We start from the raw sequence: 15,493 nt of genomic DNA on the forward strand, positions 1-15,493 counted from the left end.
TGGTCTTGAACGTCTGACCTCAGGTGATCCACCTGCCTTGGCCTCCCAAAGTGCTAGGATTACAGGCATGAGTCTTCCTGAGACTTTTATACATTAACTCATTTATTCTCAGAACAAGCCTTCGAGATAGCTACTGTTACTATCCTCGTTTTTACAGATGAAAAATCCAAGGCATGGAAATGTTAGATTATTTGCTCTCAGCCAGCTAGTAAGTAGCAGAACTGAGATTTGGGCCCAGGCAGACCAGATCCAGCATCCATGCTTTACCCACTGCATCATCATAGTTCTCTAAAAAAGTACTGTCAGCCAGGCAATAGTTTTGGTGGCTCATGCCTACGGTCCCAGAATTTTGGGAGGCCAAGGCCAATGGATCACTTGAGCCCAGGAGTTTGAGACCAGCCTGGGCAAGAGAGTAAGACTGTCTCTACTAAAACATTAAAAAATGGCCAGGCACGGTGGCTGATGCGTGTAATCCCAGCACTTTGGGAGGCCAAGGCAGGCAGATCACAAGGTCAGGAGATTGAGACCATCCTGGCCAACATAGTGAAACCCCATCTCTACTAAAAATAGAAAAAATTAGCCAGGTGTGGTGGCAGGCGCCTGTAGTCCCAGCTACTCAGGAGGCTGAGGCAGGAAAATGGTGCGAACCTGGGAGGCAGAGGTTGCAGTGAGCCGAGATCGTGCCACTGCACTCCGGCCTGAGCGACAGAGCGAGATTCTGTCTCAAAAAAAAAAAAAGTTAAAAAATTAACCAGGCGTGCTGGTTCATGCCTGTAATTCCAGCACTTTAGGAGGCCAAGGCAGGCAGATCACCTGAGGTCAGGAGTTGAAGACCAGCCTGTCCAACATCGTGAAACCCCATTCTACTTAAAATAAAAAAATTAGCCAGGCATGGTGGCAGGTGCCTGTAGTCCCAGCTACTCAGAAGGCTGAGGCAGGAGAATCACTTGAACCCGGGAGGTGGAGGTTGCAGTGAACCAAGATTACACCACTGCACTCCAGCCTGAGCCACAAAGTGAGACTCTGTCTAAAAAAAAAAAAAAAAAAAAGGGGTTCATGCCTATAGTCCCAGCTACTTAGGAGGCTGAGGTGGGAGGATCACCTGAACCCAGGGAGGTCAAGCCTACAGCGAGCTATGATTGCACCACTGTACTCCATCCTGGGCAACAGAGCAAAACCATGTCTCAAAAAAGAAAAAAAATACCATCTTGAAAGTCATCAAGTGAATTTCTGTTCCTTGGATACATACCTGGATTTATTAAGAATGGCCAATAGTGAGATCTAGCAAATTTTGAAGCAGTTTCTTAGAAATACCATTTAGGCCAGGCGTGGTGGCTCACACCTGTAATCCCAGCACTTTGGGAGGCTGAGGTGGGTGGATCACTTGAGGTCGGGAGTTTGAGACCAGCCTGGCCAACATGCTGAAATCTTGCCTCTACTAAAAATACAAAAATTAGCCGGGCGTGGTGGTGCAGGCCTGTAAGTTCAGCTACTTGGGAGGCTGTGTCATGAGAATCACTTGAACCCGGGAGGCGGAGCTTGCAGTGAGCCGAGATCACGCCACTGCACTCCAGCCTGGGCGAAACAGTGAGACTCCATCTCAAAAAAAAAAAAAAAAAAAGAAATGCCGTTTAAGAGGAATAAACATTAAACTAGGGGAGAGAATGGAAAAAAGAAATACTTTGCAATCAATGCTTATTTCTAGGATAAATATAGCATGCATGTAATTTTCTTCAGTATCTGGCAGGAGAATGGACACACTTGGACTTAAGATAATAGATTCCTGGCCGAGCGTGGTGGCTCACCTCTGTAATCCCAGCATTTTGGGAGGCCAAGGCGGGTGGATCACGAGGTTAGGAGTTCAAAACCAGCCTGGCCAACATGGTGAAACTCCGTCTCTACTAAAAATACAAAAATCAGCCGGGCACAGTGGTGGCGGTGCCTGTAATCCCAGCTACTCGGGAGGCTGAGGCAGGAGAATCGCTTGAACCCAGGAGGCTGAGGTTGCAGTGAGCCGAGATCACGTCACTGCACTCCAGCCTAGGCAACAGAGCAAGACTCCGTCTCAAAAAAAAAAAAAAAAAAAAAAGATAATAGATTCCACATTAAATTGATGGTAGGGGTTAGAACTCATTTAAATTTTTGTGTTTCTCATACCTGTAATCCCAACTACTTGGGAGTCTGAAGTGGAAGGATTGCTTGAACCCTGGAGTTCAAGGTTTCAGTGAGACATGATCACACCACTACACTCCAGCCTGGGCGACAGAGTTGAAACTCCGACTCTTTAAAAAAAAAGAAAAAAAATGATTAGGGAAAAAAAACCTTTTAGTATTTCTTTTGTGGAAAGTCCTACTTTGTTTTTTTTGTTTTGTTTTGTTTTGTTTTTTTGAGACGGAGTCTCGCTCTGTCACCCAGGCTGGAGTGCAGTGGCGCAATCTCGGCTCACTGCAAGCTCTGCCTCCCGGGTTCACGCCATTCTCCTGCCTCAGCCTCTCTGAGTAGCTGGGACTACAGGCGCCCGCCACCACGCCCGGCTAATTTTTTGTATTTTTAGTAGAGACGGGGTTTCACCATGGTCTCGATCTCCTGACCTCGTGATCTGCCCGCCTCGGCCTTCCGAAGTGCTGGGATTACAAGCGTGAGCCACCACGCCCGACCATCCTACTTTGTTAACAGCACCTCTAGCAGAATTTTCTAATATTGATTTCAAGTGAGTTCTGGAATTCAGAGCTTTACAAGAATCCTGTTTAGTTAAGTGTAGTTGCTAAGTTTAATGTTGGCTGAATAATGGAAAGTATGGTTTTTCACTTGCATTGTATAATTTGTACCATTGACCTTTAGGGCCAGCTTCAAGTAGCCTGAGCTATGTTAATAGCTCTTTAAAAGTTGTTAAAAAATAAAATAAAATAAAATAAATAAAAGTTGTTAAGAATCTCTAACCTTGTCCTTCAGATCTGTTACCAGGATGGTAATTTGATCACACCTGGACAACTGTCCGCCTAGAAAGATAATAAAAATATTATTTAGGCCGGGCACAGTGGCTCACACCTGTAATCCCAGCACTTTGGGAGGCTGAGGTGGGTGGATCACCTGAGGTCGGGAGTTTGAGACCAGCCTGGCCAACGTGGTGAAATCTTGTCTCTACTAAAAATACAAAAATTAGCCGGGCGTGGTGGTGCAGGCCTGTAAGTTCAGCCACTTGGGAGGCTGGGTCATGAGAATCACCTGAACCCAGGAGGCGGAGGTTGCAGTGAGCCAAGATCATGCCACTGCACTCCAGCCTGGGCATCAAGAGTGAGACTCTGCCTCAAAAAAAGAAAAAAAGAACAAAAGATTATTTTATATAGATATGTACACACACTTAAACACTATTGTATATTGTAGTCTTAGTTAAGACCTTATTTTTAGGTCGAATAGTAAGTTAAAGAATTCTGAGGATGTAAACAAGCATAGGAGTCTAAATAATTTGGTTGGGCTTAGTAAATTTCCATAATATGTTAAAAATGCCTCTTTTTTTTTTTTTTTTTTTTTTTTTCTGAGATGGAGTCTTACTCTGTCGCCCAGGCTGGAGTGCAGTGGCACAATCTCAGCTCACTACAATCTCCGCCTCCTGGGTTCACAACATTCTCCTGCCTCAGCCTCCCGAATAGCTGGGACTACAGGCGCCCGCCACCACACCCAGCTAATTTTTTATATTTTTTAGTAGAGATGGGGTTTCACTGTGTTAGCCAGGATGGTCTCAATCTCCTGACCTCATGATCCACCTGCCTCGGCCTCCCAAAGTGCTGGGATTACAGGTGTGAGCCACCACGCCCGACCCCTAAAGATGCCTTTTGAGTTTCATGTTGTAGGCATCTTGTCTTCAAGACATGCAGACAAAATGAATGTATTCATTCAACAAAGTGATTGAGTCTGTGTGTGCACAAACTGAGAGGACCGTGAGACGGAGAAGTACCTCCTGTGCAGCTTTTATTCTCGTGGAGCAGAAATCAGGCGTTTGGCCTTCCTGAGTGCCCATGATGCCCTGTTCTTTCTCGTTGCATCACATTTTAGAGCTTCCCAGCATGGCCAGCGATTCTGATGACAACCATCCCCTCCCAGCGTGTTTCACATGCACCTGCCTAGAGTCTGTGAGCCACAAGCCGTCTCTCAGCCTCTTACAAATCGGGCAACCCACGGTTAAGGACATTTCCATTCTCCGGCCCACCGTAAGAGTGGCTGTAGAGGTGCTAGGTTTTACCTTTGTGTCCATTAAAGGGGTGAAAGGAAGTGTACAGGGACCCCAATGTCCTGATCTCTTTCAGGGACTCAAACAATTTCCAGGTGGGGCTTGAATCACCGCACATCCACCTTAATCTGACTCAGGCGTGCTCTTTACATTAATACTGCCATTTCAGCTACTGAATTATTTTTTCTCCAGCAGAGCCGTTGCCTGGCCTTGAAGAGAAACCACCAAGTGTTGGTGCTTCAGAGGGGGTCTACCTCAAACAACTACCTCACCCCACACCTCCCCTGCAGACCGACTGTACCAGGCAGAGCTCACCACAAGAAAGGGAAACAATGGGCCTGGAGCTCAAAAGCAACTCCTCCGAATCTGCAGACAACTGTAAAGCAACGAAGGGCAAGAATCCCTGGCCCTCGGAGAGCAGCTACCCCGGCCCAGCTGCCCAAGGGTGCATGAGAGACCTCTCCGCGGTGGCAGACCGGGGCGCTCTACCCGAGAATGGAGTCATTGGGGAAGCATCTCCTTGTGGATCAGAGGGGAAGGGCCTTGGTAGCAGTGGTTCCGAAAAGCTGCTCTGCCCCAGAGGCAGAACGTTGCAGGAAACCATGCCATGCACGGGACAGAACGCAGCGACGCCGCCCAGCACAGACCCTGGTTTGACGGGAGGCACTGTGAGCCAGTTTTCCCCCCTGTATATGCCTGGCCTGGAGTACCCGAATTCAGCTGCCCATTACCACATCAGTCCAGGCCTGCAGGGTGTGGGCCCTGTGATGGGAGGGAAGTCCCCAGCATCCCATCCCCAGCATTTTCCCCCAAGGGGCTTTCAGTCTAACCACCCACATTCTGGAGGCTTTCCCCGGTATCGCCCCCCACAAGGAATGAGGTATTCCTACCACCCACCATCACAGCCTTCCTACCACCACTATCAGCGAACTCCTTACTATGCCTGTCCACAGAGCTTTTCTGACTGGCAGAGACCTCTCCATCCCCAGGGAAGCCCAAGCGGACCCCCAGCCAGTCAGCCCCCCGCACCGAGGCCCCTCTTCTCAGATAAGAATGCCATGGCCAGTCTGCAAGGCTGTGAGACACTGAATGCTGCCTTAACTTCTCCAACCCGTATGGATGCAGTGGCTGCTAAAGTCCCAAATGACGGGCAGAATCCTGGTCCAGAGGAAGAGAAGCTGGATGAATCTATGGAGAGGCCAGAGAGTCCCAAAGAATTTTTAGACCTGGACAACCATAACGCAGCCACCAAGCGGCAGAGCTCATTGTCAGCCAGCGAATATCTCTATGGAACTCCTCCGCCTCTGAGTTCAGGGATGGGATTTGGTTCATCTGCATTTCCACCCCACGGTGTGATGCTGCAGACAGGGCCTCCCTATACCCCTCAGCGGCCGGCCAGTCACTTTCAGCCCAGGGCTTACTCTTCCCCTGTGGCTGCCCACCCACCTCACCACCCAGGGGCCACCCAGCCCAACGGCCTCTCTCAGGAGGGTCCCATCTATCGCTGCCAGGAAGAGGGCCTGGGTCACTTTCAAGCTGTGATGATGGAACAAATTGGCACTAGAAGTGGAATAAGAGGACCTTTCCAGGAAATGTACAGACCATCAGGGTAAGATTGCATTCAGGCTTTTCCCCCTAAAGAAAGAAGAGACGTTTACTTTATGTATTTATTTTTGAGACAAGAGTCACTTTGTCACCCAGGCTGGAGTGCAGTGGTGTGATCATGGCTCACGGCGGCATCGACCTCCCAGGCTCAAAGATCCTCTCGCATCAGCTGTTTAAGTAACTGGGACTACACACGTGCCACCACACCCAGCTAACTTTTTTTTTTTTTTTTTTTTTTTTTTTTTGTAGAGGTAGGGTTTCACCGTGTTGCCCAGGCTGGTCCTAGTCTCCTGAGCGCAAGTCATCCTCCTGCCTCAGCCTGTCAAAGTGCTGAGATTACAGGCATGAGCCACCACGCCTGGCCTGGATGTTCATTTTAAACAGAAAAATGGCCTTAGAGATAAAGATAACAGTTAATGGTCTAGGAACAAAAACGTGAATTATTGATGTTGCACACTCTAGGAAGGCATTAGAGTCCAACTTTATCTTTGAAATTTTTTCCTCTCATGAAAATGAATTGGCATTTAAATGACTGACTTAGATTTTGATATTGTAAACTTTTTTATTTTTTTTTATTTTTTATTTATTTATTTTTTTTTTTTTTTGAGATTAAGTCTTGCTCTATGGCCCAGGGTGGAGTGCAGTGGTACGATCTCTGCTCACTGCAATCTCTGCCTCCCAGGTTCAAGCGATTCTCCTGCCTCATCCTCCCAAGTAGCTGGGATTACAGGTACCCGCCACCACACCTGGCTGAGTTTTGTGTGATACTATAAACTTAATAACCACAGTTTGAGAGCTGTAAGCAAGCCTGTGTCAACATTGCTGCCATGTGCAGACACTCTGACCAAGGTAAAAAAAAAAAAAAAAAAAAAATAGGCCTACCCAGGAGTAGAAGAGGAGATCATATGTAGTATTGAAGTTTTATTACATACCTCTCATTTCTTACCCTGCCATTGAATGAGAAAACCAGGTTTATCCAGAATGCAAACAAGTCCCCATGAGACTTCTTTCACACGTGCTTGTGTAGTGTTGTTCTCCAGATCCAGTTAGGTGATCTGCCATCCAGGAAGTTTTCAAATCGATACATACAAATGAAAGTTATGAAGCGGCCAGGCGCAGTGGCTCACGCCTGTAATCCCAACACTTTGGGAGGCCGAGGCGGGCGGATCACGAGGTCAGGAGATTGAGACCATCCTGGCTAACACGGTGAAACCCCGTCTCTACTAAAAATACAAAAAATTAGCCGGGCATAGTGGTGGGCGCCTGTAGTCCCAGCTACTCGGGAGGCTGAGGCAGGAGAATGGCGTGAACCTGGGAGGCGGAGCTTGCAGTGAGCCAAGATCGCGCCAGTGCACTCCAGCCTGGGCGACAGAGCGAGACTCTGTCTCAAAAAAAAAAAAGGTATGAAGCGTAATCTTGAAACCAGTACCATTCAGCCTAAAAACCAGTGTGCCCCTCCTCAGTGCCATCCTGTCGTCTTACTGCTACACCATCTCTACTATTTAATATTTTGTCATGTTTGCTTTATATGTCTCTAAATACCTGTTTTCTTTTCTTTGCTTTTTTTCCTAAGCTGTTGGAAAGTAAATTGTAGACATCATGGCCCTTAACCCCTCAATACTTGAGCATGCATCTCCTAAGAATGGACATTCCTTGGAGCACCATTTCAAAATGATTACCACACTCGAGGCAAATAACAGTATCTACTAGAGTTCTTATTTCTGTTTCCTCAGTTGTCCCCAGAGTGTCTTTTAGAGCCATTTCTTTGTGTTTTATTTTTATTGTTTTTTTCTGATAAAGGATCCAGTCAAGGCTCATGGATTTGCATTTGGCTGCTGTCTGTTTAGTCTCTTAATTTATAGCAGTTGTCATATCTTTGTTTTGTTTTCCAAAGAGTCCAGGCCAGTTATCATGGAGAGTGTTCCAGATTCTAGATTCATCACACAGTCTCCTTGTGTTTAGATGAAACTCTTGTGCCAGGTCCGGTGGTTCATACCTACAATCCCAGCACTTTCAGGAGCTGAGGCAGGAAGACTGCTTAAGCTCAGGAGTTCAAGACCAGCCTGGGCAACGTAGCGAGATCCTGTCTCTAGTGAAAATAAAGAACTTAGCCAGGCATGGTAGCACACACTACTCAGGAGGGTGAGGCAGGAGGAGCACTTGAGCCCAGAAGATTGAGGCTGCAGTAAACCATGATCCTGCCACTACACTCTAGCAGGGTGACAGAGCAAGACCCTGTCCCTAAAAGAAAAAAAATAGACTAAACACTTTTGTCAGGAATGCAGTAGGTGGTGCGTGTCACTTACTGCACCAGGAGGCACAAAATGTTGAGTTGTCCCAGTATGGATGATTCCAGGCCTGATCACCGGAGTGATGAAGGCAGTACCCTCGTGACTGCAGTGTCTTGTTTCTTTTGTCGTTAACACGTCTTCATTAATTCTTCATCGCTTCTTTCTCGTGGCTGTAGAATGCAGATGCACCCGGTCCAGTCGCAGGCCTCGTTCCCAAAGACCCCCACAGCAGCAGCATCACAGGAGGAGTTGCCGCCTCATAAGCCTCCAACACTTCCCCTGGATCAGGTAAGAATCACTAAAAATTAGAGCCGTTCTTCTTCCTCCAGGTGATAGGAAGAAAGTATATGACATCCTTGCTGTTCTGAAAAGATGTTTTAAGGTATCCTGTGGATACAGGAACTTTGCCTGTGTGGTGCTTCCTTGGCACTTGGAAAAAGAGCAAGAGGCCTCGGAAGTCACCTCTCACATGTCTCTTTCCTGTTGTGATGTGGAATGTAGACCTATTTGGTGAGTATTTAAACCCTCTCACATGTCTCTTTCCTGTTGTGATGTGGAATGTAGACCTATTTGGTGAGTATTTAAACCCTCTCACATGTCTCTTTCCTGTTGTGATGTGGAATGTATACCTATTTGGTGAGTATTTAAACCTTCTCACATGTCTCTTTCCTGTTGTGATGTGGAATGTAGACCTATTTGGTGAGTATTTAAACCCTCTCACATGTCTCTTTCCTGTTGTGATGTGGAATGTATACCTATTTGGTATTTAAACCCTCTCACATGTCTCTTTCCTGTTGTGATATGGAATGTATACCTATTTGGTATTTAAACCCTCTCACATGTCTCTTTCCTGTTGTGATATGGAATGTATAACTATTTGGTGAGTATTTAAACCTCATTTTTTCCAAGCCATCTGCAAACATTTTTTCTTCCATGATCCCTTGTCTGTTTTATGCTTCCCACCTTTCTCATTGGAGACAGACTAGTTGGCGGGTTTTAGAGTAGTAATAGCTGCCTCTGAGTGCTGCTTCTCTCCCATGCATTGTCTCGTGCAGTGCTTCTCTCCCATGCAGTCTTTCCCTTGACGCCCACAAAGTAGTTGTCATTGGCTGCATCATGATCATTTCCCAGTGTGCAAGTCCTACTGCTGTTAAGCACGGGGACTGGGATCTGAATTGAGAAGTCCAGGACTCTGGAACCTACCCTCTGGAAGTAAACTGTAACTGATGAAACAGAATCAAGCCATTTTCACAGCTGAGGAGCTTGGACACTCTTTGGCTTACTTAAGTTTTGTTTTTTTTTAACAATTAACCCAATTTTTATTTTTGTTTAAAATGTCTTTGTTTCTTTCAGAGCTAGTCCAAGGAGGAAATGAGCCCCAAGCAATGGAAAGCTGCACACGAAGACTGGAACGTGGAGAACTGGGGAGTGCCCTGTCAGCTCTATTCCCATCACCTGCTCCACCCCTTCACGGCAACCCACTCGTGCCATCCTTGAGCTGGAGCCAGTCACGGGCCCTAAAAGGACACTCCTTAGATGACTGACACACAGATTGCAAAGGTCCTCGGCCAGGGATCTCTTGCACAGCTGATGTAGACAGTCAGGCAAAACTAATGAACGTGGAGTTAATGATGACTTTTCCAAATCCTGAGACACTTTTCAGGGAAAAATCACTTTAAACTTGGGGGCGGGGGTATACTCAAGAATGGAGTGGTGCTTTTAAACTTTGATGAGCAGCTAAACTCAGGTATATATTTGGGGAAGGGACTACTCTTAGTATTAATGGTTTTGGAGCTGGGTCCAGTTTACAGAATTTTCATGTTGCCTTTTAAAATAATTTTTGTTGGTGGTGAATGTATTGTACATAAAGTGGGAAGGGTGGGTGGGGATGCGGAAGAAATGGGGGTCCTGGTGGGCACACAGCACTGGAGTGATTTTTATCTGTTTACAATCATGTCACACTGAATACTTCTGGGAGCTGGAGATGAGGGTAGGAAAGGTTTGATCTTGTAATATGTCACTGTGTTTCCTTAGTGGCCAGCCAGCCTTCAGAATAGCTAAAGGCCTTCCTTCCTTCCAGTCAGCCTGAGAGAGAACACCTGTCCCCTCACCACCTGGTGTCTCCTTGGAGGCAGAGTGCTCTCAGGAGAGTACTAGAAGCTTCAGCCCGGAAGACAGGCTGCTCTCTCACGCTGGTGGCCCAAATCCTGGATTTGAAAAAGTGGTGTCCCTTCCTGATTTTGCCACCAGCCCTACCGAATAGTTGTAAACCAGTATCAGGAATTGGGATCGCTAGAGTGTTTCACGTATTAGAAGATGAATCGTCCTCATCACAGACCTCCCTGTCAGGACTGTGATCTAGAAGGCACCACACACAGCTTTCTGGCACGAATCACATTTTGTGGAAGTGACTACTCAGGTTTGTATATTTTAGTATCAATAAAGAATTGCACAGGTTTGAATAGGAAAAATGTACTCTATAGATTTACAGTTTGAATTTAGGAATATTTCAGTATATATAGTTTTTATTCGTTTTAAGTGAATCATAGTAAAATCAGTCATGGTGATTTAAAATAGCTATCAAGAAGAAGTTCTTGGAATTATTTGTTGTGTCTGTGATAGGAAACCATTTTACAGTATTAAATTACTTTATTACAGTTGTAGAGTTGAATTACACTGGATTCTCCCTCATTAGCATTCTGTATTTGATTTTAGCTGAAAGGTCACCAAAGTTAGGACCCATGTTTTAAACTTTTGAATATCCCACAAAAGAAAAAACTAAGGAAAATACTGAAATTACAGGTCTTTGTAAAGAATAGCATATTTTCAAGCATGCTTTTGGGATAGTAGAAGAGCCTCTATGAAATATTAATCTGCCCTAGTTTCTTATAAATTCAACTGTGGGAGGGGCCGGTAGAGTGTTTCCCGCCAATTCCAGGATTCCTAGTGAAGCATGGAACTGTCACGTTTACAGTTTGCTAAACATACGCCGTCCGTGGAAAAGGAAGCTAATCAGAAGCATCCGTGATAGAGAGAAATGAAAGCCAAGACACCAGTTCCAGGATGATGGAAGGTCATATCCGTACGCAAACGCTGAACCTGGTGGTGCTGCCTAGGGCTCAGGCAGATTTGAGAGTTGAGTAGGGAACACAGGTGCCTCTAAGGTATAATGCACAAAAATGCAGATTTTCTCTCACAGAGGCTTTGATTTTAAATTTGATGTGTTTGCAAGTGGATTCAGTTTTGATCCTGTGCTCTCACCTGATCCTGATTCTTGTTAGGAACCTGTCACTGGCATAACCGGGTTTAGAAGAGTGTTAGGAACCTGTCACTGGCATAACCGGGTTTAGAAGAGTGAAGAGGACAGAAGGATTGTGGATGGGTCCGCCCTTTAGCTAGTGTCCGCTAACATGGGGCATTACTACTTCAGTTTCTGTGTTTGTGCAGAAGCAGGGAAGAGGAAAAAAGCTAGTTTGGAGCTGGTTAGACCTGGTCTAGGTGCAGAGAATTTGGCCACTGACAGCCTGTCTCTTTTCCTGGTAATGCTGGTTTGAATCAGAGCCCTCTCACTTCTCCTTAACAAGAGCACTGTCACCGTGGGCCTCTCCCTATGACTACCCCAGGGGCCTGGGTGGGAGTGACTGCCCCAATCAGCTGTTGCTAGAGCGATGCTAGAGATGCTGTGAACAATACAGGAAAAGTCAGTAAATCCCTTTATCCTTAATCTCCCTTCTTGGTTTTAGACAGAAAATATTAAGGAAGAGCAATAGGAAATAGAACTACTATATTATAACACTGTGAACAAGAGCAACAGCAGCAGCAGAATTGTCAGCCTTCCTGCATCCTGTGTGGGAATGTGTCCATGCCTTATAGGTACTAGTGCTTCGTGCATTGTCCAGGGAGTGTCCTGAGCTTTCACTGGTCTTTGAAGTGCAGATCTGCTATAAGCTGTCTGGAGCTGCAAGGTTGCAGGAATCCACAGGACTGTGAGCTGCTGTGAACCCCTAGTCCACCCATCCCCAAGCAGGATCTTTTTCTCACCTTTTCTTCCTCCTCGAGCACTTCTCTTTCCAAGTGTCTTAAGCAGATGCAATGTCTTAAAGCAGATGCAAATGCATTTGCCGTCTTCTCCATTAGGAAAATGATGGGTATGTGATATGTTATAATTAGGAAGTAGTGTGTAAGGTGTCCTGAAAAGGTTTGCTTTCAAGCTAGAAGGACATTTCACCCTGTGGATCACTGTCACCTTGTCAGCGTGCCAGCTCTCAGTGGTCCCCAGGAGGACGGGGATAGCTGAGATCATGGAGAATGGAAAATACCATCGCACCTCTTTGATTTAACACTCATGACTCACCTTTATTAGACTTGTTAATAAGTTAGAAACTTGTGTCCCTAAGGCCCAAGAGAAAGAAAAGATGAGCTTCTTGGGAGGATTCTGGGTTTGTTTTCCCCTCAGAATTAAAAAATAGTTTTTAATTTAGCCACTTCTTCCCCTCAGTTAAAAGGTAGCAGGAGCTATTGGCTGAAATTTGTTACAGTGAATGAATGTGGAGAATAAATAAGAACAAACCCTGCAGGATTCTTGTTGATATAACTTTCCATCCCACCTCTCCGCCTCTCCTTCATCACCAGCCTTCATCAGGTTGGTTTAGTTTACCTGGCTGTACACATGAGCTACTCATCGGCAGTTCGTATCTTGCCACTGAGCCCAGGCCAGATGCTCTCAGAAGGCCTTCTCATGCTCCTCTTCGTTAGGTTTAGTGAAAACCTTAAGACCTGCAGTTTGTGCCCCTCAGTTCAGTCAGACCTCAGCTTTAAATGTCGATTTACTCTGGCTTGTTCTCTGAAAGTGCTTCTTGTGACTAAGCATTTGGTGTCATTATCCCATGCCATTTATCTGCTGTATAGTTATTATATTATTTTTGCTGATTCCTACTGCTGGCAAATGCCATCCCAGGCCCACAAAATCCCAGTGTTGCAGTCACCACAGCTGTCAGAAACAAGCTTGCAATCCATACTTCTTGGTTCAATTTTTTTTTTTTTTTAATGGAAGTTCAAATCTGTAAATACTACACTGCTCTTAAGACCTGATTTGAAATTTCACAGGAAGGCTTAATCCTGTAGTCACAAGGTAAGGACAGTTGAGTAGTGTCAGAACCCCAACCTGCTTGGAGAAAACCTTGGTTTTCATAGAAAGGAAAGGCTGAAGGTTTTCTAGCATTGTTGCCCTTCTTTGTCTGTCAGTCAGTTCACCCTCTGCGATTCTCCATGGACCCGCATTGCAGAAAATCAGTCCCATATATTAGTGAGCCATGTACTGCCCAATCCTGGGGCTCCTGGGATGCAGTGTCTCCTCCAGTGACTCTCTGGACAGTAGCTTCAGTAAGGGTACTTCTTATTTCGATTGAGAATGCAGAGGCTTTTATTCGTGGACTCACATCACTGCATAGGCACAAAGAATGTGATTGCCATTTGCTGCGTGAGAAAAAGCTGGGCTCCCTATTTCTTGTTTGAGTTGGACTCTGTGCCGTGCAGCCATAGGACACCGAGCCTTGCGCACTTCCCCTTGGGACAGTAGTGTTTGGGTGAATGTTACTGCATCCCATTTTTCTTTTCTTTTCTTTTTTTTTTTTTTTTTTTTTTTTTTTTTTGAGACGAAGTCTTGCTCTTGTCCCCCAGACTGGAGTGCAATGTCGTGATCTCGGCTCACTGCAACCTCCACCTCCCAGGTTCAAGGGATTCTTCTGCCTCAGCCTCCCGAGTAGCTGGGACTGTAGGCGCGCACCACCACACCCGGCTAATTTTTGTATTTTTAGGAGGGGGGGGGTTTCACCATGTTGGCCAGGCTGGTCTCGAACTCTTGACCTCAGGTGATCCACTGCCTTGGCCTCCCAAAGTGCTGGGATTACAGGCGTAGCCACCACACCTGACCTTCATTTTTTAAATTAAGCTGGGACACAAGCTTTGCCTCCAGGCTGGATGTTGATCCCGCTCTGTGCTAGACAGACGTGGCTTGACCTTTTCCTACCTAGTTTCTCCCTCTTGTCCCGCACGAGAGGACTAACTGAATTCTAACGTCAGAATGGCTGACGAGCAGCTGATTGTCCTGCTAGTGTTTTTGAAAGGGGTGGGTGGGGTGGGAACAGGGGTATGGATATTGCATAAGTTATTGGAATGCTGACCGCCGTTCAGGAAACCATACGGCCCCTTCCCTTCCCTTCCCTAGCCAGGGCTCAGGTACCTCACTCTCCTGCCTTGTGCATAGCTCCTGGGGCCCAGGTCAGTCTCCACCAGCCTTGGCACACAGTGTCCGGAGCCTCTGCTCCTGCTGCAAAAGCAGAAACCGTGTGAACCTTCTGGCCAGTACTGGAAAGGGGAATGCTATTTATTTTTATATTGTGTATATTTTGTCGTGGTCTGCTGATTCCCTGTTTCACTGAGAGCGACACTTACCTCAATAGTTAGTTCAATATTGTGTGTTGGATAATTTTTTAAAAGAACTTTTTAAAAAGCTTTTTGATCCTTGGAGGTCTGTAGATTTATTTCCATATGAACTGGTTATTTTGTATAAAGTACATTCTTAAAATAGCAAGGCTCCTCTGTGTGTGTGGTGTGTCTGTCCATGTGTCATTTCCATATCAGGGCAAACCCAGACTTCCATCAGGACGAAGGCATGAACTAGGCCACAAGGCCACCAGCTAAAATGCCACCCCTCATGTCCATTCTCATGCATGAAGAATCCATGGAGGCGGGGCACGGGTCCTGTGCACGTGACAGAGGAATGTGGTTCCAGAGAACTTCAAAACAGTCATATACTGACTGGCAGTTCTAAACCATGTCAGGGATAAAACTCTCCTCACAGTTGATCCTCGCACATCTGGCCCGGCCTTCGGCATCTCACTGGTAAAGGCGTCCGCTTTCAGAAGGTTACTACACCTGAGGTGCACGACTTCTCTCCTTCCAGGCTTTAGGGTGCCTGGGATGGGAAAGGCGTATACAGTGGGGCAGTGGGGCAGCTCCAGCCTGGAGCCCGCTGTGCACACACATGGCCAGAAGTGGGAGCTCCAGCCTAAGCAAGTGGGCCATTTTATACCTGCCAAGGTCATTTATGTTTTATTTCCAGTTACTGGGAGAACAGATTGAAAGTAGCTACATTCAGCCAGGCGCGGTGGCTCACATCTGTAATCCCAGCACTTTCGGAGGCCGAGGCGGGCAGATCACGAGGTCAGGAGATGGAGACCAACCTGGCTAACACGGTGAAACCCCATCTCTACTAAAAATAGAAAAAATTAGCCGGGCATGGTGGTGGGCGCCTGTAGTCCCAGCTACTCGGGAGGCTGAGGCGGGAGAATGGCGTGAACCCGGGAGG

The 15,493-nt window shown here is 46.4% G+C and overlaps 1 protein-coding gene and 1 long non-coding RNA gene across 6 annotated transcripts in view; one reads left to right on the forward strand and one right to left on the reverse strand.

Annotated features, from left to right (window-relative positions):
* Positions 1-10,595, forward strand: part of LOC100607558 (cat eye syndrome critical region protein 2) — a 194,109-nt gene extending 183,514 nt beyond the window's left edge. For 3 of the 5 annotated variants that reach the window (XM_030815771.1, XM_030815774.1, XM_030815773.1), the window contains 3 exons: positions 4,421-5,837; positions 8,301-8,412; positions 9,478-10,595. In XM_030815771.1, the coding sequence (XP_030671631.1) occupies positions 4,421-5,837; positions 8,301-8,412; positions 9,478-9,483 (1,535 nt within the window). In that variant the 3' untranslated portion in view covers positions 9,484-10,595. The remainder of the gene's footprint in view (positions 1-4,420; positions 5,838-8,300; positions 8,413-9,477) is intronic. The other 2 variants (XM_030815772.1, XM_030815775.1) reach the window with 1 other exon arrangement.
* A 127-nt stretch (positions 10,596-10,722) lies between these two features.
* On the reverse strand, positions 10,723-13,803 carry LOC115835966. The gene is made up of 2 exons (XR_004030946.1): positions 11,450-13,803; positions 10,723-11,409 (listed from the first exon to the last, which is right to left on the reverse strand). It is a non-coding gene; the product is annotated as an uncharacterized LOC115835966 (long non-coding RNA).
* Positions 13,804-15,493: the final 1,690 nt, after the last annotated feature.

Source organism: Nomascus leucogenys, chromosome 7b (genome assembly GCF_006542625.1).
Source record: "Nomascus leucogenys isolate Asia chromosome 7b, Asia_NLE_v1, whole genome shotgun sequence".
Classification (NCBI taxonomy): domain Eukaryota; kingdom Metazoa; phylum Chordata; class Mammalia; order Primates; family Hylobatidae; genus Nomascus; species Nomascus leucogenys.